General features: G+C 33.7%; 1 protein-coding gene across 1 annotated transcript in view; it reads right to left on the bottom strand.

The window, feature by feature from the left end:
• The window catches only part of BEND2 (BEN domain containing 2), a 53698-nt gene that overhangs the window by 7599 nt on the left and 29241 nt on the right, over positions 1-16858 (bottom strand). The window contains 7 exon segments of the mRNA XM_025046606.1: positions 922-1043; positions 2143-2358; positions 4476-4613; positions 9318-9425; positions 10676-10795; positions 13639-13764; positions 16416-16541. Of these exon segments, the coding sequence (XP_024902374.1) occupies positions 922-1043; positions 2143-2358; positions 4476-4613; positions 9318-9425; positions 10676-10795; positions 13639-13764; positions 16416-16541 (956 nt within the window).

Raw genomic sequence — 16858 nt, 5'->3', positions numbered from 1 at the left:
CTAAGCAAATATGCAAATTACCATTTTCCAGGCAGTATCTTAATTTTACATTGAAATGTTTAGGGTGCAATTTTTGTAGGAAATAAAAGGGAATGTGAAAAATAAGCAGATTTGGTTTCAGACAGATGGTGCTTGAGCTATCACTAGAATCGAGCCATTTGCCAGGAAAATATAAGCTCAGCTACAAATATTCGTGGCAAATAGTTTCCATAAACTTACTCTAGAGACACAGGAGTGACTAGACATGGTGAGAATAAAATGGGGTTTTTAGACACGTGGGTGGAAGTTAGGAACTGTCATTAAGTTTGTCAGGAGAAAGCAATAGACAGGACACTCTTCCCTACTGACCCATTCATGCTAAAAAATCTCTAATGGACTTTGAAGATAGACTGAATGAAAGAGGAGTCAGATTCCCATTTACCATGTAACCGACCATACAGAATATAAAATATCTATGATAACTTAACCTCATGACATGTATTATTTTCACCAGGTTCTGCCATCATTGAAAGTGAATAAGTAATGAAGTGCCTTCTTTTTCTCCTGTGCCATCCTTAACTACCACTAGAACAGCTAAGCAGCACCACAGTCTGCTCTGTGTTATTTGTTGGGATGCTGAAAAAAATTTGCCAAATATCTTTGTGACTGAAATATTTTTTCCAGTATAACCCTTGGCTTCAAACATACTAATTATAACATTATATTTGATTTATTTTATCTTTAGGATATTTTTATGAAGCATAAATACCAAAGAGTGAAATAAACAAGCAGTATGCTTTTGAGAATGTGCCCTGCTCCTAAATTAAACAAACAAGATTCTGAGCACATTCCTGAAGACCCTGTGTCGTGCTTTCAGTTCTAAAGTTGTGTACGGTATGCACTTATACAGTAGTGACCATATTTAGATGAAAAATAACTTACTGATGTTCTTTTGGAGTCAGAGCATACATAGCGGATCAGAGAATTGATATAGGAAATACAGGTTTTCCAGTCTCTTCCACATTCACGCAAATCATGGTTGGGAAAAGCTGTTGCCAGATACTCTGCAAATAGCAGAAAGCATTCATGAAAATTAAGGAAAAAAGTTAAAGAAACCAACAAGAAATTTTTAAATTTAAAATACTAAAATTTTCTATTTTTAATTGTTATCCTTTTCTCTAACTCTCTGAGAGTTTAGAAATTCTACCCAAAGAGGATGCTTTGCTGAATATCTCATTTCTTCCAATGCACAATTCCCTGAAACATTGACCTACGGAGCCAGTAATGAGGTTTTGGTGCTTTCAAAAAAATATATAACAAAAAGTTAACTATTTCGGGGTGCTAATGCCATTTAATAACCCCAATGGATGAGTCAGAACTAAAAATACATGAAAACTTATATAGAGAAAATAGTATTGCAAACATTATTACACCATGGTATATTTATCTGTGCACGTTACACGTCCATCTTCCCCATGAGCTACTCCCTCTGCCTAGGATACTCTTCCTATTTTCTTTACCTAGCTAAGGAATTCTTCCAAATCCAGCTCAAATGTCTTGTCCTTAGCAAGCCTTCCCTAATGCCCCCGAAGTAATTGCTCTGCTCTCTCAGCTTCCACAATATTACCATGCTGGATTGGAATTAATCGGTTTCCCTCAGTGCTTCCCTTTCTAGACTGTTAAGTCCTTATGGACAGAAATATTCATTCTTTGCATCTTCAGTGCCTATAAGTTCTAGGATCTCCATACATATTTCTGGAAGGCAGGAAGGTAGAAGGCTAAAGTGAATTAATCACAAGATTCGACTTCTGTGCTTCCAGTTACTAGCACTGAAATGTGATTTATTCACTCACATTTATTTTGTTTTTTTTTTCCTTTATTTTTAGTACCAAGTTTCATCACTGAAGAACTGACTTAGTACTAACCATAAGTAACTAAAATCAATAAAGCTTGTCTTATTCCACCATCTATGGACAAGTTTTATTCTTCAGAAGTTGTTACCTATTATATACTATTAAATTGTAAAATTTGGGTCAGGCAGACAGGTGAAAAAATGAACAGTTCTGATTTACCAAGATTTAATCATTATTTCTTCAACTGCCAATAACATCCATCAGATAACCAAATGATAATAAAACAAGATTCCATAATGACTTTACATACCTCTCATTGCAGCCATTTTGTTTGGATCTAGGGGTTGGCGGCCACTAGGGTTTGGTACGCGAGAATTGACACCTACTGAACCGCAAAGCAGGACTTCCTTGGAGAATAAAATGCGAGCCAAGTAACGGGCTGCATGCTTAGGTTCGGCCTTCCTTTGTGCAACCATCAAATGCAAATTAAGAATCCTGACATTTCTTTCCGGATTGCCAAGAAATCCTTTAAAAATACAGGACAAAAGTAAAATCTCTGTTTTTTTCATACAAGGCTACCATGAAAGTGCCCAAGAAAATTAACCTAATTGATTTCTAATTCACAAATTTCTATTTGGGTGAATTTTTTTCTATACTTATCTCTTCTTTTACGTAAATGAAATGCCATCTACACAATTATTATCATTTTTCACCTTTGCTAGCCTTGGATTTGCTGTACTTGAACTAATCTGTTCATTGTCTTGAATAAATTTAATTCTTAGGCCACAAGTGCATATGTGAATATGTTGCTCTGAGGTCCCACTGCTCCCTTTGACACTCTAAAAGTACACTCAGAGCTATATTACTGAGTGATATATGTTCCCTGAAGACAATTTGGAAAGTATAGGTGAGTATAATTAAGAAAAAATTTAAAATAGCTAGCATTTAGAGTATTGATTATATATCAGGCACTGTGCTAAATATTTTATATCTATAAGCTCAGTTTCATCATCCTAACAACTTAATCCCACTTAGCAGATGAGGAAACTGAGGCCCAGAGAAGGTAAGTTATTTGAACAAGATTACACTGCTGGTTATAGAGCCAGTTTTAAAATCTAAGTCTATCTGTTTTTATAAGCCAGGTGCTCTGAACCATTAATCTACTGATGTCTTCCATTCTTTTTTCTATTTCTTTTTTTTTAAACACAAATTTGAAATCATACTTTATATATAGTTTGAATCCTACTTTTTCAGTTAACATTATATTTTGAGCATTTGAATCCTACTTTTTCAGTTAACATTATATTTTGAGCATTTCTCCATTTTCTTTCTTTTTTTTTTTAATCTGCATCTCTGTCATCATGATTTTCCTGACAGGTGACATTTATGTTGCATTTATGCTCTGAAAATTGTGCGAGGAACTTTAAATGAATTACATCATTTGATCCTCACAATTCTATGAAGTAGGTACTATAGTTTTTGTCATTTCACAGATGAAGAAACTAATATTTAGGTTAGAGAAGTGGCTTAAGGTCACATGGTTAATAAGACATAGAGTTGAGATTTGAATCCAGGCAGTCTGACTCAGGAGACCATACTCTTAATCATTATGCTTTACCGTCTCACATACTGTGAATATACCAAGAGTCACTTAACTAATTCCCTATGGTTGCTTTTTTGGCTGTTTCTAATTCTTCATGATTCTGTAAAGAACATTCTTGTACTAAAATTTTAATACAAATATTTTTTTAAAAATATATCTTCAGATAGAAGTGGGATTACTGAGTCAATTAGCATAAATAGTTCTACGGATTTTTATACAAATTACCCCTCAGAAAGTTTTCACCAATTTATAGTTCTAACAACAGCATATCATAGTACCCATTTAGAACAAATAGTACAATTTTTGAAGTTTCTTCCAGTTTGGGTAACAAAATAATTTAAAAGAAAAAGGTCTCTAGAACAGAAGACAGCAAACTATGCTCCACAGGCCAATCCCACCACAGATTTTTATAAATTAAGTTGTATTAGCACCCAGCAACATTCATTCATTTACCTGCATCTGTGGCTGCTTTCATGTTGCAGCAACAGAGTTGAGTAGTTGTGACAGACATGAGATGGCCCACAAAGGTTAAAATTATTACTATCCTTTACAGAAAAAGTTTACTGAGCCCTGCACTAGGATATTAATAAGAGATTAGCTACTTAGAAGTAGAGACACAAAGGAACTATAAAATATTAGAGAGGTTGCCCTTTAAGGCCACAAAACATGGGATCTCCTCATCTTGGCCACTGTGACTTGGCAGGCAATACAGGAAACTGTTGAAGAACACAAGCTTTAAAGTCAGAGAAAACTAGGTTAGAGTTCCAGAACTGTCACTCATAAGCTCTGTAACTTTGGGAATGGAGATAATAAAAGTACCTACATCCATGAGGGATATTAACAGAGAAGAAGTATGTCAGTTGATTAGCACAGTGCCTTGCAAATAATACACACTCAATAAATGTTAGTCATCATTATGAACATCACCTAAAACCAGCCCTCAAAACAGAAAACAAAAAGCTTCCATTAGCTTGTATCAAGAACGTTGAAGAATATAGGTTAAATAGTGTTATTTGTAATATGTGTCTTTTCACACTTACCGGAATTGGTAGGGAAGCTGGTAGATGATGAAGAACTCTGGCTATTGTTGTTTTCCACTACAGTTGGGTGAGTCACTGTTTCACGGCTGTTGCCCATGTTGTTTTCTGCTTTTACCAATATTTCTATAGGTAAAAGTGCTAAAAGAAAAGAACTCTCAATTGCAAATTCTATACCCAGCAAACTATCCTTCAGAGATGAAGAGGAAATAAACATATTCTCAGACAAAAGAAAACAAAGTGTTTGTCACTAGCAGACCTACTCTTAAAGAATGGCTAAAGGAAGATCTTCAAACAGAAAGTTATGATGACAGAAGGAATCTTGAAGCATCAGGGAGGAAGAAAGAACAATAGAAAGAGCAAAAGTATGCATGCCGAGAAACTCAATCATCCATACATTGCTGGGGGAGATGGAAGATGGAACAGCCACACTACAAAACAGCTGGCAATTTTTTATAAAACTAAACCTGCAATTACCACATGACACAGCAATTTTACTCTTGGGCATTTATCCCAGAGAAATAAGAGCCCTTGATGACACAAAAACCTGAGTGTCATGCTAAGACATGAATGTTCCTAGAAGCTTTATTCTTGATAGTCAAAAACTATAAACAATCCAGATGTCTTTTAACAGAATGGTTAAAGAAACTGTGGTAAATCCGATACCACAGAACACTATTCAACAATAAAAGGAATAACGAACAGAAAGAGCAGAAATATGGGTAAATACAATACTATCATGAGTTTTGTAAATCATATGTGATGATTGAAACAAAAATGAAAACACCATCTCACATCTAAACAATAATAGTTAAAAGTGAGGAGGGCAAAGGAATTAAAGTTTCAACACTTCATTCTAAGTGGTAAAATGTTGATACCATTAGACATATATAGTAACGCCTACAGTGACAACTAAGAAAACTATACAAAGCAATATACTTGAAAACATAAATAAATCAAGATGGAATACTAGAAAATGTTTAGGTAACCCATAAGAAGGCAAGAAAAACAGAGAAACAGAGAAAATGAAGAGAAAAATAATAAAATGGCAGACATAAGCCTTAGGATGTCAATAATTACCTTAAATGTAAATAACATAATCATATCAATTAAATGGAGGCAATTGATAAAGTAGATTAGAAAAACAAGACTCAACTATATGCTGTTTACAGGAAACTACAAATTCAATGACATCAGTAGATTGAAAGTAAAAGGACGGAAAAATATATACCATGCAAACAGTAATCAAAGAAGAGCAGATCAGGTATACTGACATCAGACAAAGTAGGTTTCAGAGCAAAGAAAGTTACTAAAGACAAATAAGGATAAAAGAATCAACCCCCAGGAAGACATAATAATCCTCAATATGCCAAACAACAGAGTCTCAAAATACATGAAGCAAAAGCTGAAAGAGCTGAAAAGAGAAATTATTGAACCCATAATTATAGTTGAGGACCTTAATACAACCCTCTCAGCAACTGATGGACCAACCAGACCAAAAATCAGTAAGGATACAGACCTGAAGAACACAATCAACTAACAGGATCTTCATTATAGAACATTCCATCCAAAAAAATCCAAAGTATGTATTTTTTTTCAAATGCCTATGGATCATCCACCAAGATAGACTACATTCTGGGCCAGAGAAAAAAATCTCAACAAATTTAAAAGAAATGAAATTACATACAGTACATTTTCTGACCATAATAGAATCAAACTAGAGATCAATAATAGAAAGATATGATGAAATCATTAAATGCTTGAAAATTAAACAGCACATTTATAAATAATACATGTATCAAAGAGAAAGTTTCCAAGGAAATAATAAAACACATAAGATTTAATGAAAATACAACACACAAAATATATGGGATGCAACTAAAGCAATACTGAAAGTGAAACTTATAGCACTAATGCTTATATTAGAAAAGGTCTCAAATCTATAGTCTAAGTTCCTACACCAAAAACTAAGAAAAGTAAAATAACCCCAAACTAAGCAAAAAGAATGAAACAATAAAGAGCAGAAAGCAATGAAACTAAAAATATGAAAACGGGAAATCAACAAATCAAAAACTGATGCCTCAAAAAGGTTAATAAAGCAAACACACCTCTAGAAAGACCTAAAAAAAGTAAAAAAAGATGATGCAAGTCATGAAACGGGATATCACTACAAATCCAGTAGCCATTAAAAGGATAATAGGGAATACTACAAACCACTTTACACTCATAAATTTGATACTTTAGAAGAAAGGGACCAAGTTCTCCAAAATTACAAATGCCAAAACTCAACCAAGATGACACAGATAATCTAAATAGTCCTATAGCCATCAAAGAAATTGAGTTTGAAATTCCGAAAAGGAATCTACAGGACAGAATGATTTTACTGGAGATTTTTACCAAACATTTAAAGAACTAACACTAATTTTTCACATATGTTTCCATAAAATAGAAGAGGAAATCTTTACTCATTTTATAAGTTTAGTATGCCAATACCCAATCCAGACAGAGACAGGACAAGAAACAGAAAAATACAGAACCAATATCTTTCATGAACTTAGACACAAAAATTCTTAATCAAATATTTGCAAAACAAACCAATAATGTGTCCATTATAATATTAATTATTTATACCCATTCATGATTTTAAAAATCTCTCAGCAAGTTAGGAGGAGGGAAAGTACATCAAGTTAATAAAGGTCATCTATCAAAAACATACAGTTAGCATCATACTAAATGGTGAAAGATAATGCTTTCCCTATAAGATCAGAAGAAAGGCAAGGATCTACATTCTCACCACTCTTATTAAACATAACACTGGAAATTTTAGCCATAGCAATAATGCAAGAAAAGGAAATAAAAGGTATACAGATTGGACTGAAAGAAATTAAATGGCCCCTATTTGCAGATGGCATGATATAAGAAAGATGGCTATGTAGAAAATCCCAAGGAAGTACCAAAAAAGACTTCTAAAACTGTTTGGCAAGGTCACAGGATACAAGATCAATACTCAAAATTTAGGCTCATTTCTATATACTAACAATGAACATGTATTAACCAAAATTTAGAATATAATACCATTTACAAAATTTCCAAAGAAAATAAAATACTTAGGTAAGAACTTATTTTTAAAAAATGGACAAGATTTGTATCCTAAAAATTACAAAAAGAAATAAAAGAAAACCTTAATAAATATACAGACAAAGCTACAATGTTCATAGATGATTCAACATACTAAAGATATCAACTCTTCTCAAGTTGATGTGTAGGATTAATGCAATTCCTATCAAAATTAGAGCAAGATTTTTGGAAACATAAACAAGGTTATTCTAAAATTAAGATGGAAAGTCACAGGACCTAGAATAACTAAAACAATTTTGAAAAAAGAATAAAGTAGGAGGAATCATTCTACCTGATAGTAAGGCTTACTTACTGTATAACAACAGTAATCACAACATTGTGATTTGGCAGGGGAATAGGAATATAGATCAGTAGAACACAATAGAGAGCCCAGAACTAGACCTACATGAATATGTCTAATTAATTTTTGGTTAAGGTATAAAATCAATTCGAAGGAAGAAAGAAAGTTATTCAAATAAAAAAAAAAAGAACCTCAACCTATCTCACACCTTATATGAAATTAGCTCAAAATAGGTCACAAACTTATATGTGAAATGTGAAGTATAAAATCTTTAGAAAAAAAAAGGAAAAGAAAAACTTGGTATCAAGGACTAAGGAAAGAATTCATAGACTTAATACCAAAAGTACTATCTACAAAAGGAAAAGTTGATAAATTTTGTGAAAACTAAAAATGTTCTCCCTGCAAAACAAAACAAAACAAAACAAGACAAAACAAAAAACCTGTAGAGGATATAAAGGCAAGCTGTGGACAAAAAGAAAATGTTTGCAAACCACATATTCAACAAAAGACTAGTATCTACAGATATCTAAGCAACTCTCAAAACTCAACAGTAAAAACATAAATATTACTATAAGAAGGAAACAGACATTACAGAGAAAAGGACATACAGATGGTAAATTAGCATATGGAAAGATGTTGTGCATTATTATCCAAAGGCAAATGCACATTAAACCCACAACGAAGTATTACTATACACCTATCAGAATAGCTAAAATAAAAAAAAAATAGTGAAAACACCAAATGCTAATGAGGATGCTAAGAAACTGAATCATTTATGCACTGCTGGTGGGAATTTAAAATGGTAGAGTCATTCTGGAAATAGTTTGCCAGTGTCTTATAAAAAGGAACTACTGATACATGCAGCAAGTTGGCTAAATATCCAGGGAATTATGCTGAATGAAAAAAAAGCAATCCCAAAAGATTAAATACTATATGAGTCCATTAATATAACATTCTTGCAGTGACAGAATTATAAAGAAGGAGAACACAGTAGTTGGATGGGTTAGGGATGAAGCCAGGGAAGCAATGACATGAAGGTGGGTGCGGTTATAAAAAAGCAACAAGAGGGTTCCATGAGTGTAGTGATGAACACCTGAACCTAAACGTGTCACTAATGTGCAGAGAACAAAATACGCATATAATCAAATAAATACAAGTAAAGCTGGGGACATCTGAATAGATTGGTGGATTGTATCAATGTCAAAATTCTAGTTGTCATGTATTTATAAAATATTACTATCGGGAGAAATTGGGCAAAGGGTGCACCAGATCTCTCTGCATTATTTCTTGTGCCTATATGTGATTCTGAAATATCTCAAAGTGAAAAGTTTAATTTTGAAAGAGCTAACACTAAGAATTCATATTAAGAATGTTGATGAATCTAGATTAAAGAGTGCTACTTGTAATATGTGTCATTTTGAACTCACCAAAACCAGCAGTGAGGAAGAAAGATGCGTTAGCATTATCTTGGTCACTGCCATTTTCCACTGAAGTTGTGTGAAGAATGGTTTCAGGCTGCATTTCTGTGCTAGAGTCTGTTTGAACAACATTTTGATTAATAAAACATTTTCAAGTGCTAAAAGTCAAGAAATCTCAATGATCATTTTTATGTCAAGCAAAACTATCCTTCACGAATGAAGGAGAAATAAAGACATAGGAAAACATTTAAAAAAGAACTATCATTGGTTGGCCTACCCTTAAAAATGGCTAGAGGAAAATCTTCAAACTAAAAAGATATGATGAAGGAAAGAATCTTGGAGCATAAAGAAGGAAGAAACAACAACAGAAAGAGCAGAAATATGCATGCAGAAAAACTAGATCACTCAAACATTGCTGGTGGTAAGGTAAAATGGTACAGCTACACTGGAAAACAGTTTGGTAATATTTTACAAAACTCTACATACCATTAACATAGGACCCAGCAACTGTGCCCTTCGGCGTTATCCCAGAGAAATGAAAAACTTATGTTCACACAGAAACCTGCACATGAGAGTTCATAGCAGCTTTACTCCTAATAGCTAAAAACAACCCAGATGTCCTCCAACCAGCGAACAGATAAACAAATCATGGTACAGCCATACTATGGAATAGTACTCAGAAATAAAAAAGAAAGAACTACTGGTATACTCAGCCACTTAGATGGAACTCCAGGAAATTATGCAGAATGAAAAAAGACAATCACAAAAGGTTACATATTATGTGTGTCTGCTTACATAAAGCTCTTGAAATGACAAAATTATAAAGGAGAGCAGATTAGTGGTTGCCAAGGGCAAGGACAGGGCAGGGTAGGGGTAGGAGGGTGACAAGAGAAAGGTGAATGTGAGTTTTAAAGAGCAACAGGTAAGATCCTTGTGAAGATAGAAATATTCTGAATCTTAACTATGATGGAAGATATGGAAACCTACTCATGTCATGAAATTATATAAAACTGAATATTCATACACACACAAACATAAACACACATACATAAACACACATAAGAATACAAATAAAACTGAGGACATCTCAATAGTATCTGTCAATTGCATCAATGTCTATGTCCTGGTTGTGATGTTGTATTATGGTTTTGTGAGATGTTATCATTGGGAGAAACTGGGTAAACTGTGCACAAGATCTCTCTGTATTATTTCTTACAATTGCATGTGCAGCTAAAATTTTCTCAACATAAAACTTTTGATTTTTAATTAACTTAAATTATTTTTTAATTAAGAAAAGCTACTACTAAGGGTATTAAAGAATCTAGATTAAACAGTGCTACTTGTAATATGTATCATTTCAAACTCACCACAATCAGCAGGGATGAAGAAACATGGAGCATTTCGATCACTGTCATTTTCCATGGGAGGTGGGTTATTCATCATCTGAATGTTGTTGTCCAGGTTGGTTCCTGCTCTGACCACCATTCCTATAAGGAAAATATTTTCAAAATCTAGAAAAGACTCTCAACCTTACATTCTGTATTTGATGAAATGATCCTTCAGTAAAGTATTTGTCACTAACTGATGTATGCTTTAAAATGGCTAAAGGAAAATCTTCAAACAGAGAGGATATAATAGAAAGAATTTTGGAGCATCAAGAAGGACAAAGAACAATGGAAAGAAAAATACAGATGCAGAAAAACTGGATCATTCATACATTGTTGGCAGGAATGGAAAATGATACAGCCACACTGAAAAGCAGTTTGTCAGTTTCATATAAAAAACTAAGGATGCAATTACCAAAGGACCAGAAATTGCACTTTTGGACATTCATCCCAGAGAAATGAAAACTTGTGTGAAAGAGTGAAATGAATGAAATGAAGAAAGATTAAAAACTATGAATGAGTAGTCATAGCAGCCTTTACCACTAACAGCCCAAAACAGGAAACCTAGAAGTTTTGAACAGGTGAACATGTACATGTTTCCTGGTACATCCATCCATGCCATGAAATACTACTCAACAATAAAAAAGGAGTGGTTAAATGAGTCTTCAGGGAATTACACTGAGGGAAAGAAGCCAATTTCAAACACCACATGATTCCATTTATATAACAGCTGAAGGGACAAATTACAGATCTGGAGAACAGATCTGTTGCTACCAGCAGTTAGAGACAGGACAGGGGGTAGGAGTGGGAGGAAATGTCAACTGGAGGGAGGTGGGTATAGTTATAAAAGAGCAATATGAGGGGTTACGGTGGTGATGGTACCGTTTCTGATCACATAGCCTCTACCACAGGGGACTTGCCTGTGGTAGAGAATATGTGATAAAATTGTACAGAGCTAAATACACACACTGATTAATACAGTGAAACTGGGGACATCTGAGTATTATCTATGAATGGTATCATGTCATCATCTTGGTTGTGATAATTTCTATCACTTTACAAGTTGTTACCACTGGAGAAATTTGGGTAATGGGAACACAGAATTTTTCTGTATTATTTATTACAACTGCATGTGCAACTAAATTTTTCTAAAAATAAAAACCTTAATTAGAAAAAGCTACCACTATCTCACACTAAGGATGTTGATGAATCTAGATTAAATATGCTACATATCATAAGTATCATTTCAAACTCACCAAAACTGGAAGGAATGCAGCAACATACTGAGGAAATGTTTTGGCTACTGTTGTTTTCCAATAAAAGTGGATAATTTGTTGTCTCAGGGCTCTTTTCCAGACTGGTTTGAGTTTCTACCAATATCTCTATAAATAAAATATTTTCAAGTATGGAAAGACAAGAAATCTCAACCATGAATTCCATATCAGGCAAAACTATTCTTTGGGAATGAAGGAGATTTGTGGCAACATGGATAAATCTGAAGGGTATTATGCTAAGTAAAATAAGCCAGAGAAAGACAAATACTGTATGTTGTCACTTATATGTGGAATCTAAAAAGAAAAAAAGTCAAACACATAGAATCAGAAAATATAATGGTGGCTGCCAGGGGCTGGGGAGGTAAAAAAAATAGGGAGAGGTTGGTAAAAGGGTAAAAACTATCAGTTATAAAATGAACTAGTCTGAGGATGTATAGCATGGTGACTTATGATTGATAATGATGATTGTATAACTGAAATTTGCTTAGAGAATAGAATTTAAGTGTTCTCACCACAAAACATAAAAAGGTAAATATGTGAAATGATGGATGTGTTAATTAACCTGATGTTGAGAATCTTTTCACAATGTATATGTGTATCAAATCACATTGTACACTTTAAATATATTACAATTTTATTTGTCAATTATATTTAAATAGAGCTAAAAAAAAAAAGAAATGAGCATTCAAACTGTTTAAAAAAAGAATGAAGGGGGAATAAGGACATTCTCACATGAAGGAAAGCTAAAAGTATATCTCACTAGGTGTTCACATTTAAGGATGGCTAGAGGAATAACTCCTCTATCAGAAAAGAATATTGAAAAAACAAATCTTGGAGCATCAAAATGGAAGAAAAAAAAACAATGAAAGCAGAAGAAATAACAATGTGGAGAACCTGGCTAACTCATATATCACTGGCAGTAAAGTAAAATAGTACAGCCTCTCTGGAAAACTGTTTGGCAGTTTTTTAAAAAATTAAACATTATGCTATTATCATATAACCAAGCATCTGCACTCTTGGGCATTTATCTAAGAGAAGTGAAAATTTATATTTACACAAAAATCTGTACATGAATGGTCATACCAATTTTACTTGTAACACTGAAAACTGGAAAAAATCCAAATGTTCTTCAACAGTAAACCAATATACAAACTGTGGTACATCCACACCATGGAATAGTACTCAACAATAAAAAAGAAGGAAGTGCTGATGCACACAACGAGTCAGATGAATTGCCAGGGAATTATGCTGACGTGAGTTTGATTACAAAAGGGAAAAGTGAGGTATCCACATGGGGATGGAAATGTTTTGTGACTTGACTGTGGTTGTGAATATCAAACCTACTAATGTGATAAAATCAAACAGAACTAAATACATACACACAAATCAATACAATTAAAATGGAGAAATCTCAATAAGATCTGTGGATTTTATCAATGTCAATATCCTGGTTGTGATGTTCTATTACAGTTTTGTAAGATATTGTTGTTGGGAGAAATAGATAAAGCATAAACAGGTTCTCTCCACATTATTTCTTACAGCTATATGTGCATCTTAAACTACCACAAAATTAAAGTTTAATTTAAAAAACAGCTACCATTAGCTTATGTTGAGGACGTTGATGGACCTAGGTTAAAGTGCTACTTAAAATATGTATAATTTCAAACTCACCAAAATTGGGTGGGATGGAGAGAGTCGAAGAGGCAACAGATGGGCTACTGTTATTTCCAAATAAAGCTGGATAATACATTATCTGAGAGCTGTCTTCCGGGATGGTTTCTCCTTTTGACTGCGTTTCTAGAAATACAAAATTTCCACATGCTGAAAGACAAGAACTTTCAACTGTGATTTCTATATTGGGTGAGTTATCTTTTAGGAAAGAAGGAGAAATGAAGACATTCTGACACACAGGAAAAAAAATTTTTAATTGTCCCTAGCAGAGCAAAATAGCTAAAGAAATATCTTCAAACAGCACATTATGAAATAAGGAATCTTGGAGCATCAGGAAGAAAGAAATAACAATGGGATAGATCAGAAATATGGATGGGAAGAAACTGGATCACCTATACATTGCTGTGGGGAATGTAAAATGGTACAGCCTCTCTGGAATACTGTTTGGCAGTTTCTTATAAAACTAAACATGCTATAACCATACAACCAAGCATCTGCACTCTTGGGCATTCATGACAGAGAAATGAAAACTTACATTTACACAAAAATCAGTACCTAATTGCTCATAGTAGCTTTATGTGTAGTATCCAGAGACTTAGAAAGAATAAAAAACAGATGTCCTTCAATGTATGAATGTTTTTTTAATATCTATACCATGGAAAGGAACTACTGAGGAATGAAAAACTCCTTTACTCCTTATAACCAAAAACTGAATAAAAGAAAACCCCAGATGTCCTTCAACAGGTGAGCAGTTAAACAAAATGTAGTATATCCATAGCATGGAGTACTATTCAGCAATAATAGTAATAAACTATTGATATATGCTACAAACTGGATGAGTCTCCAGGAAATCAAGCTGGGTGAAAAAAAAAGCTAATCCCAAAAAGTTACACAGTGTAAGGCCACTTATATAATCTTCTGAAGAGATAAATTACAGAAACAAAAAGAGATCAATGGTAGCCAGGTGTCAGGAATGGGTCTTAGGAGGAAGGGAAGGTGTATATAATTGTAAAAGGGCAATAATGATGGATCCTTGAGTGATGAAAATGATTTCTACTTTGACTATGGTGGTGGGTGTGCAAATCTAATGATATGATAAAATGGCATAGTGCTAAATACACACATGAACGTATATACCCACACATACAAACACAGATACAAGAAAAGCTGGAGGCATCTCAATAACATCTGTGGATTGTATCAGTGTCAATATCCAGGTTGTACCACTACATGTAGTATAGTTTTGCATGTTGTTATCACTGGAGGAAATAAGTAAAAGATAAATGGGATCTCTCTGTATTATTTCTTACAACTGCATATGAATCTTTACATCAAAATAAAGTTTTTAAAAAGAGCTGCAATTGGCTTGTTAAAAATGTTGATGGATCTAGATTAAATGATACATATTACAAGCACTGCTTGTAATATGTATCATTTCAAATTCACCAAAATTGGGTGGCAGAGAGGAAGAAGGGTCAGTATCTGGGCCACTGATATTTCCCAGGGAAGCTGGGTAATGCATTGTTTGAGAGCTATTTTCCAGGCCTTTTTTTTTTTCTTTTCCTGGCATATTTGTATCTATGAATTTTTCACCTGCTGAAAGAAAAGAAATCTCAACCATGAATTCCATCTGATGTGAACTATCCTTCAGGAAAAAGGATGAAATAAAGACCATCTGAAACAAAAGAAAGCTGACTGTTCCCAGTTGACTTACCCATATAGAAAGGCTAAAGGAAAACCTTAAAACAGAAAGGATATGAGGAAAGAAGGAAATTTGGAGCATCAGGAAGGAAGAACAATGGGAAGAATAGGAGTATGGATGTAGAGAAACTGGATCACTCATACAATTTCTGGTAAGAATGAAAAATGGTACAGCCTCTCTGGAAAACTGTTTGGCAGTTTCTTTTTCTTTTTCCTTTTTTTTTTTTTTTTTTTGGCAGTTTCTTATAAGACTAACATGCTATTACCATTAGATTCAACAACTGCGCTCTTGGTATTCATGACAAAGAAATAAAAACTTATATTTACATAAAAAAAAACCAGTACGTGGATGTTCACAGCAGCTTTACACCTAATACCAAAAAATGGAGGGGAAAAAAAAGCAATGTCCTCCAATGAGTGAATGCACAGTGAAGACATGGAAAACTATTCATCAATAAAAAGGAAGTAAGTACTGGTACATGCAACAACCTAGATGAATCTTCAGGGAATTATGCTGAGTGAAAAAAACCAATCCTCAAATATTACATACCATAAGATTCCCTTTATATAACACTCTTGAAGTGAAAAATTAGAGATAAGTGTTTGCCAGGAATTAGGGAATGGGCAGTGGGGAAGGAAAGGGTGACCTGACAGAGGTCAGTGTGGTTATAAAAGGGCAAAGCGAGGCATGTGTATGGGATGGAAATGTTCTGTATCTTAACTGTGGTGGTAGAATATCAAATTTATTCATGTGATAAAATTAGATATAAATATAAACAGACACAAATTACTACGAGTAAAACTGGGAGCATCTCAAGAAAATCTGTGTATTGTATCAACATCAATACCATGTTTGCAATATTTTACTATTATTTTGCAAGATGTTATCATTGGAAGAAAAGGGTAAAGTGCAAAAGGGTTTCTTTATATTATTTCTTACAAATATATATGAATCTAAAATTATTTCAAAATAAAAAGTTTAATTTAAAAAATGAGCTAACACTAGCTTGCCTTAAGGATGTTCATGCATCTAAATTAAATAGTACTACTTGTAATATTTATCATTTGAAACTCACCAAAATTGGGTGTGAGGCAGACACATAAAGAGGAAGAACATTGGTCTCCATCATTTCCCAGTGAAGCTGGGTTATTCATTGTCTCAGGGTTGTTTTCCAGACTGATTTCTGCTATTTCTAGCATATCTACAGGAAGAACATTTTTCAGGTGCTTAAGAACTCTCAACCATTAATTCTATACAAAGCACAACTATCCTTCCTTAATGTATGAGAAATAAAGACAGTCTTACAGGAAGAAAAAGTAAAAGAACTTGTCCCTTGTAGGCATATCTTTAAAGAAAACTAAGGGAAAGTCTTCAAATGGAAATGATATAATGAAAGGATGGATCTTTGAGAAGAAAAGAAAGAGAGAGAGAGAGAAAGAAAGAAAGAAAGAAAGAAAGAAAGAAAGAAAGAGAGAGAGAAAGAAAGAAAGAAAGAAAGAAAGAAAGAAAGAAAGAAAG

This window comes from Pteropus alecto, unplaced genomic scaffold (genome assembly GCF_000325575.1).
Source record: "Pteropus alecto unplaced genomic scaffold, ASM32557v1 scaffold23, whole genome shotgun sequence".
Taxonomy (NCBI): domain Eukaryota; kingdom Metazoa; phylum Chordata; class Mammalia; order Chiroptera; family Pteropodidae; genus Pteropus; species Pteropus alecto.
Note: the sequence above shows the minus strand (reverse complement) of the source record. Positions and strands in the feature narration are given on the sequence as shown.